This window comes from Lathyrus oleraceus, chromosome 5 (genome assembly GCF_024323335.1).
Source record: "Lathyrus oleraceus cultivar Zhongwan6 chromosome 5, CAAS_Psat_ZW6_1.0, whole genome shotgun sequence".
In the NCBI taxonomy this organism is placed as follows: Eukaryota; Viridiplantae; Streptophyta; class Magnoliopsida; order Fabales; family Fabaceae; genus Lathyrus; species Lathyrus oleraceus.
Window position 1 is genome coordinate 125,493,970 of NC_066583.1, and position 8,360 is coordinate 125,502,329.

The window sequence follows — 8,360 nt, forward strand, 5'->3', positions numbered from 1 at the left end:
GGATTCGTCTCTTGGATTAATCGGTTTTAAGGTCGAATGCCGAATTTTCGAAGAAAAAAAACATTGAAAATCTAACAGTTTTTTCTTCTAATCTCTAAAAATAAACTATCATTGAGAGATTAAAAAAAATTATATCTTGTGTTGATTTTAGTTCCTAAATCATAGGCCGCCATTTGATTCCAACCTGAAGAAATATTACACAAATTAAAACCAAAACAAATTTTCTTGTTTCAAAGGCTAAATTTTTTTATAGGAATTCAAAAACTGGTATTTAGTGGAATCAATGGAGGTCGAAACCACTTAACCCCTATTGATTTAGAAACGGGATAAGATTCTCTAGTCAGGTCGAGAAGACACAAGAGTTATCCATTGACCTACCAAAATATTATTTTCAAGCCAAGAAAATGCACATATCTTCGGCTTCTTTCTGAATCACGGAAGATCCTAAAAAAATTATATCATTTCGAGATTTCTAAATTGATCAAACCACAACATGTCAAACAATCATCAACCTCCCTCTAGACCTAATCTAAAACAAGTTTAATATTTTTCACCTGTCAACCTCCCTCTAGACCTAATCTAAAACAAGTTTAATATTTTTCACCTTTCAAAGATACTGTTTAATAATTTTCAACCACAGATGGTGGGTTGGCTCGATAGAGAAAAATTAGATTGATATATTTATCTCAAAGTCAAGTTCAAATCTCTCACGATCATGGGTTTGAATCGTACTAAGTGCTAAGGTTCAAGTTCGAATCTCTCACGATTGCATGTTCAAATTGTACTAAATGCTAACGTCAAATCTCTGAAGAAAAAAACTTTGAAAATCTAACTGGTTTTTCTTCTAATCTCAATAAAATTGTCCTTGAGATTAAAAAAAAATTGTTTGTATCATTGTATTGACTTTAGTCCCTAAATCATGGTGATGTGAAGATGTATTACAGGATTCAAAAGCTGGTATTTAGTGGAAGACATTTAAGCAAAAAATAATGACTACCATGCATTAGACTTTTTAAAAATAGAGCAAAACAGTTGCCGTTTGGCATCTTTTCCCCAAAACCATCACTAACAGAAACTAGCATGCATAAGTCAATGGTAGACCACCCACCTCAATATAAGTTTTACTGCACATTTTCGTCATAAACGACGATTGCGTCCATGTGCTTGAAGAAGACACTTCAAAACTACAGATTAAACAACCCTCAACAAAGTATTTGACTAAAAGAGCATGTCCTATTACAAGAGAATGCATTACACAAGTTCTTCAGATGCCTACACTTTTCCATTCTTGCAACCGTGGGGTTTTGTTTCAATTACCCCTTACTTTGATGAATGGTGAACCCGTTGGAGCACTGAGACCAAGGCTTTGCATCACTCTAATCCTTCGGGAACTCAATTCTTGGAGCTTCCCAGTGGCTGTTTCCTGAGAACAATATAGTAAGTTAATGGATCCAACCAACCAAAACACGGCATAAAAGTTTTCAAGTCCATATACTCACACAACTTGGGCTAGCCAGATCACCGTCCTTTGACTCCTTGTTTTGTTTTTGGCGCTTGGCTGTGCTCGGCTCCTCGCCTTTCGTGTTGGACTGTTTTTTGCTACTACTACCTTTCTTACTTGGAGTTCCTGCTGAAAAACAATGATGAGAAGAATTGTTAGGCTACATGTGTGCTGAAATATATATATATATATATATATATATATATATATATATATATATATATATATATATATATATATATATATATATATATATATATATATATATTGGTTTAAAATCAATCAGTTGCTTAGCCTTCTGATATATTCAACATAACATAAATGTTAATATTTTAATCACCCCTAAACCTTAAGCTACTATCTTCTCAGCTTGAGACAAATAAACCCAGTAAACCAGCGGTAGTCGGAGACATGCCTTCATGTGATGGTGAATCGGTGAGATATTGATAGAAACCAACTGGTATTTTTACCAAAATGAGAAAAAGAACTACGATTACAAACAATTCCTGGAGTATTCGAGAGACTGTAGACTCACCCAAATGCATAAAAGTCTCCTAACTATTTCCAAATGACTAGATAATCCTATCTCTCGTCACTCCTCTCAATTTATAGGTAGTACACCTTAATCCCCTTAACTATCTTCTAATCCACACACTAACTGACCAATTAATTAATTGCCTGATAAATAACTAAGCAAGCCATTTAACATTAGGTAACAGAACATACTTATCAATACCCTGCTCCAACGCTGGGTGAAAGATAAATAACCCAAGCAGTCCCTCCAGGACCCCATTTGCATGCAACTTAATGATATAGTTCTCAATTTAGCAAAACACTCCCTTGCAAAGTTGGCCAGTGGGGAGGTCGGGATAATCTAGTGGTGGTGGGACTGGAGTTTGTCTAGATTCTTTTCAGCCCTCTTCCATGCATGCCTTGGCCAGTGATGATGGAGAGAATACCAACTGAACGGAGATCTATGCTGTCCCAGTCAGCAGCTGTATCACTACATTGGCTAAAACTTTGAACTTCAGATCCCAAGAGTCATACAGATCTCTTATCCTTGAGGCTCATCTTTTCTCTTCATTACATTGGACTTATCCCATTAAATCACGACCTTGGCTAAAACTTTGAACTTCAGATCCATCCTCCCTTCCTCTGTTTTCCTCATACATGTCTATCTTCTTAACCTGGATGCAACCCAAATGTTTAATAGCATCCAAAGAGACGACAACTCAGTCAACCAGGATTTTTTACACCGTTATAACTCATCTCTGTACGTGGTGGAGCTAGCTTTCAGCAGCACCTCCAACAATACCACTGCAGCTGTTACCATCTCCTTTGCATTACCGGCTATGTTTACTACTTGATCTTGTTAAGTGGGAACTGTTTAAGCATTCATCTTTGACACCGGAAAAACGTTGACGACAACCTGCACCAATGGCATTCACGTATTTATCGTCACCGGTGTCTTGTTCCCCTCCTCAGCTGAGATTGATTGTTGGCTCCTTTCTGTCCAATATCATCACATTTGCATGTGTCACAGCCCATACAGCCTTGCTGCTTTTGCTGTACACTGCCAGACAACCCACCTCTATTGTGCTCACCTATTGTGTGATGGTATCCCTCTCCTCATATTCTGCTCAATTCCTGAATCTGTTTCAGTTTGTTGATGTAGTGGCTGTCTATTCATCAGCTTGCAATCTTGAATAGTAACCACCTACATCTGGCTTTCCTTCTTGGTTTTGATCTTTAGTTTTTCCCCTTCATCAAGTGGGTGCATACGCTGATGCTCTTGTTCATGGTGTGCCTTTGTTCCAAGATCATTGTTTTCTCCAATTATTGTTCTTTCTCTTTATCAATTTCTGCCCCAGGAACATTTGGTTATGGCTTTCTTCACTGTTAGATACTATATTTTGCTCTTATTATGAATATTGCATTGCTTGGATAAGACACAAATAGTCCTCCCTTCAATCAAATCGTGGAATCAATTCTACAACCACCTTCACTCCAAAGAGTAAAGCCGCCAACAGCCATTCAGGATGTAAAAACCGATCTACTGCAGCAACTATCCATGTGGTGGTAATTGAGCAATGTACAAGATTCATAATCTGTTAGATTTTGGCTTAAATTACTTGAGAATGACCTTCGAAAAATCCAACCAAGAAGTATTTGGATTACTCTCCTTCCAACGAACAAACCATCCATGAGTTCCTCCCCCTAATGAAAATGCATTGACCCGCCAAAGTGTTGGGTTATCACGAGGAGCATCCACATTGGATCAAGAGCAACACACAAGTGAGAGAGACACCACATATTCACCTAAAACCTTAAGATGATAGGTGTGGTAGGTGTATGGGTCATCTCATTTATAAAGTGTTCAACCTCCACTTTTCTAAGCAATGTGAGTTTCATCCACATACACTTGTACCACTGTTGTGGGCACTACAACAGAACACGCCGTCTGACCACCACATTGTCAGGAAGACTTTCGATACAAGGAATCGGTCCCTTAATTGAACCATCGGCTCTGATATCACTATCGAGTCATCATGAAGAGCATCCACATTGGGTCAAGAGCAACACACAAGTGAGAGAGACACCACATATTCACCCAAAACCTTAAGGTGATAGGTGTATGGGTCCTCTCACTTATAAAGTGTTCAACCTCCACTTTTCTCAGCAATGTGGAACTTCCAACTCACATTTGTATACAACACAATTTCATTTTTCCGCGCGCTCTTCTTGTTCCAAAATATTTCATTGTAAGATTCATTTTTTCGTGAATTCTTCTTGTTCCAAAAGATTGCATTGCTTGGATCAGACACCAATAGTCCCCCTTCCATTGAATTTTGGAATCAATTCTGCAGCCATCTTCGCACCACAAAATACCTACGCATTTCCCGAATCCACCTAGATCAAAATTGCTCGGATACCAATGATAGAGACGAGCTGGTGGACTGGGAAGACTGTTCAAGTCAAAGCTAGGTACCAGGATGGTCGTTCAGTTCAGATTTAAATTGTTGTCCTTGTTATGATAGAAGTCACATGTTGTTTGGAAAAGTGGAGGTTGAGCAATATATAAGTGAGAGAATCCATAAACCTAATACCTTAAGGTTTTGGGTGAACATGTGGTGTCTCTCTCACTTGTGTGATTGTTCTTGATCCAATGTGGATGTCCCCTCATGATCTATCAGTGGTATGAGACTCAATGATTCAACTAAGGGGATCGGCTCCTTGTATCAAAAGTCTATCTGACAAGGTGGTAGTCAGGCAGCATGTCCGCTTGAAGTTCCAATGACGTGGTAAAAAGGTCAACGACATTGCAAGTGTATGTGGATAAAAGCTGGCCCATCATTCCTTCCAACAAACCCACCATTCATGAGCATCTCCCCTCAATGCAAATGCAATTAAAAGTTGGCCCATCATTCCTTCCAACAAACCCACCATTCATGAGCATCTCCCCTCAATGCAAATGCAATGACCCATCATAGTTTTATCTCTTCGCTCGTTCTTCTTGCTCCAAAACATTGCATTGCTTGGATAAGACACCAATAGTCCTCCCTTCAATCTATCCAAAATATTGCATTCCTTGGATAAGACACCAATAGTCCTCCCTTCAATCAAATCTTAGAATCAATTCTACAGCCAGCTTCACACCAAAGAGTAAAGCCTCCAACGACCATTCAGGATGTACAAACCAATCTACTGCAGCAACTATCCATGTTGTGGTAATCATTACATTCTTAACAGTGCTCATCTTCCTGCAGTGGTCCCCGGAGCCTTTCCTACTCCATGCGTTGTACAGACAAATATTGTGAAAGTGGCGTGTCTTACCAATGCGCTGGCCAACCATGAGATAGGAGAATATCTTGTTGATCCCAACGATGACCTAATGGGATTGGATTGCAAGGTCCCATTACCCTAGAAGATAGTCGCTATAAAAAGGGGTAAACCTAAGAATTAAAAGAAAATGGACTTTGTATAACCCATAGAGTATGCTCTTTTGGGATGTTCCTAGACGCTTCACCGTAAAAGGAGAAGGGAAACACTCTTCTTGTAGTTTTTGTTTACATATGTGAATAACTGTTCGAGACTGGTCCAAGGTCCAATCCATATTGGACCGGGTGACCCGAGTCAGAAGCAATTAGGCGGGACCAGAGACACACGCTCTAGAGGCACACTAGATAAGGGTCTAACAGTCCTTGCAGACCGTCAAATCATGGAACCTAAAGGATCCATCGACACCTATCCAAGGAGACAGTTGTCTCTGAGACATCATATCTTCCAATGCCTCTTTTCCCAGAGTGAAGATTCCAATGTGCCAATAAGAACATGAAAGTCAATGAAGCATCCAGGAGTGACATTAATTAGCTTGGAAACCAATGGTCTGAGTGAAGACTTTCTGGTGATGGTAAGCAATGCACGCCATTTGTGAAAGAAAAACAGCAGTGTATAAAGGCTAAACGGTGGAAATAACCAAATAGAGAAAACACTTTTGGAGTAGAGTTTTCCAAGTCACAAACAGTTACTCAAATGCAGAGATGCAAGAAATGCGGAGAGAAGATCTAGAAGGTAAGGAAAGTACTGATGGAAAAGAATAGAACAACTGGGATACACACCACCAAGCTTTAAGAGAATGACGCGGTGCAATAAAAGAAGAAACACAAACAGAAGATCTAGGAGGTAAATGCCATTGGAACAAGCACACAGCAGAGGCAGTAAAAAAGAGAATAAATTATTGAAAAGAACCATAACTGATAGCTGCAAAAATAAAAACAACCGCCCAAAACTAAACACCAGCTACAGAAAAAGCAAAAAATGAACACTGATATGCTATTTCTACTATGTAAAGCATAGAAAACCATTATAAATGACGCAAGAAAATTTACTAACCCCTGGCCTTGATTGCTGATTTCTTCGAGCTAGGAAGGCTCTTCACCCATCAAAAAATACAACAGCAAACAGAATTAATTCAATATTTTGAAGACAACTGACTGCTTAAAACAAAAAAAGGCGTCGATAACACTTAAAGCGTCAGTATTAACAACTAAAATAAAAAAGCCATGATTACCTTTTCAAGACCTTCGCGGAGTATCTTTTGGAGATCCCCATTATTATTCTTGAGAATCTGAAAACTTAAATACATAAGCACAAACAAAATCTCGCCAAATCCAATAGATTTAAAAAGTGACACAAATTAGGTTTACTTCAAACGATCACCAAATATCAACTCACCGTCTCAAACTCAGAACAAGATTTAACAGGATCCACATTCAAGCTGCAGGACGAAAAACACACATTAATTCAAATTAATGCGCAAATAATTGTAGAAAACATAAATGGAACAAACTACCGACAACAAATGGCTTCCATAAACCCGAACAAGAACCTCCCCCTTGCGACAACTTCTAGGTTTCAAACTCGAAACAACAGCTTCATCATCAACAACCTATAACATCATCAAAAATTCATCAGCAAGTTAACATCAAAGAATGTATCTAGGTCATTCATTCATACAACTACACTTCACAAACCTGAGCAGGCCACCACAAACCACTGCGAGGAAGCTTGACATGAATCAAATCCCCAAATGCCACTGAATAATCTTCAGTAACCTGATTGTTACCACCCTCCATACTTTAACAATTCACCAGCCAAGAAAACACAAAGATCCCAAATTTTTAGTTTCACAGCTAACTAACACAACAATCTCACAAACTCTTAAACGAAACATTCAAGAAACCATAACATGCATCACACTAAACCGTTTTACGCCATTTCTAACAACTTCTGTAAGAAAATGTTGAAGAATTTTTTACTTTTAAAGCATAATAAACAAACAATATCTAAGAAACGAAGTGTAAGAGAAGTAGTACTACAGTAAAGACTTACAGAACGTGCGCGAAAGAGGAGAGAGACGAAGAACCGAGAGCGTTGGAGCCAAAAAAATTAGCGAGAAAAGAGCGCAATTTCACTTGGTAACAGAAAAAAGAAAAAAAAAATAGTTGGATATTTTATAGACAAAGTAACACATTCTGTAATATAAAAATATAATACTTTTTTTATTTAATAAAATTTACATGACATTTATTAAATTTATGTGGGACCATATAATTTGACCAAAAAAATTGTGTTGAAATGTATTTTTAGAAAATTGTTTATAGTGTGATTTTTTCTAAAAAAATTCCAAGCACAAGGATATGATTTTGTTGAAAAGAAAGAAATAAATATTAAATTATTTTTTAACAAAAATGATAATAAGATTCTAGAGTGAATTTATTTTGTGTGGCTTTAATCTTTATCCTCACAACCTCAAATTTGTCATAAAAATATAATATTTTTTTGTGAAAGCTCTTACAATTTTATTTTTAATTTTTTAAAACTGATTTATTGAGTTTAGACTGAAAGATCTAAATGATTTTATAATTACTATTAACTTGGGTTTAAAGAAGATGTAAAATTTTAAGATGTAAAGATGTCCACAATATTGATCAAATCTACCAAAGATCATAAAATATTCAAAACATGATACCAAAAACAAAATACCACTTAGTCCATGGTTTCAATAATATAAATTACTACTTGACTTTAATCAATAGTTGTTTCAACATGTATAAATGATTTGATTTATTGACTATATAAAATTTATTAAACATGTAATGTATCAAAATTAGACACAAATAAAAAAATGGTTTGAATAAATTAAGAATTTAATTCATATACGTTTTTAAGTTATAAATATTTAATATTTAATATATTATTTTTGAGAAAAGACTGTAAATTTTTACAATCATGTATCTCTTATAAATTTTAAGTTATGATTTGGCATTTTAAAATATTTTGATTAAATTATATATAG

The 8,360-nt window shown here is 36.6% G+C and overlaps 1 protein-coding gene across 1 annotated transcript; it reads right to left on the reverse strand.

Moving 5' to 3' along the window:
- Positions 1-1,066: 1,066 nt before the first annotated feature.
- On the reverse strand, positions 1,067-7,496 carry LOC127088251 (uncharacterized). Its single transcript, XM_051029166.1, has 8 exons — positions 7,394-7,496; positions 7,036-7,138; positions 6,859-6,950; positions 6,737-6,779; positions 6,573-6,629; positions 6,395-6,434; positions 1,500-1,627; positions 1,067-1,423 (listed from the first exon to the last, which is right to left on the reverse strand). The coding sequence occupies exons 2-8, from the start codon at positions 7,135-7,137 to the stop codon at positions 1,310-1,312; spliced, it is 576 nt and encodes a 191-aa protein (XP_050885123.1). The 5' UTR covers position 7,138; positions 7,394-7,496; the 3' UTR covers positions 1,067-1,309.
- Positions 7,497-8,360: the final 864 nt, after the last annotated feature.

Excerpts from the sequence above, each read along its gene's own strand:
- LOC127088251 (XM_051029166.1), bottom strand. The coding sequence starts at position 7,137 with ATGGAGGGTGGTAACAATCAGGTTACTGAAGATTATTCAGTGGCATTT. Across the intron at positions 6,951-7,035 it reads GTTTGTGGTGGCCTGCTCAG|GTTGTTGATGATGAAGCTGT; the intron begins GTTTGTGAAGTG and ends ATGATGTTATAG. Across the intron at positions 6,630-6,736 it reads CTTGTTCTGAGTTTGAGACG|ATTCTCAAGAATAATAATGG; the intron begins GTGAGTTGATAT and ends TTAAGTTTTCAG.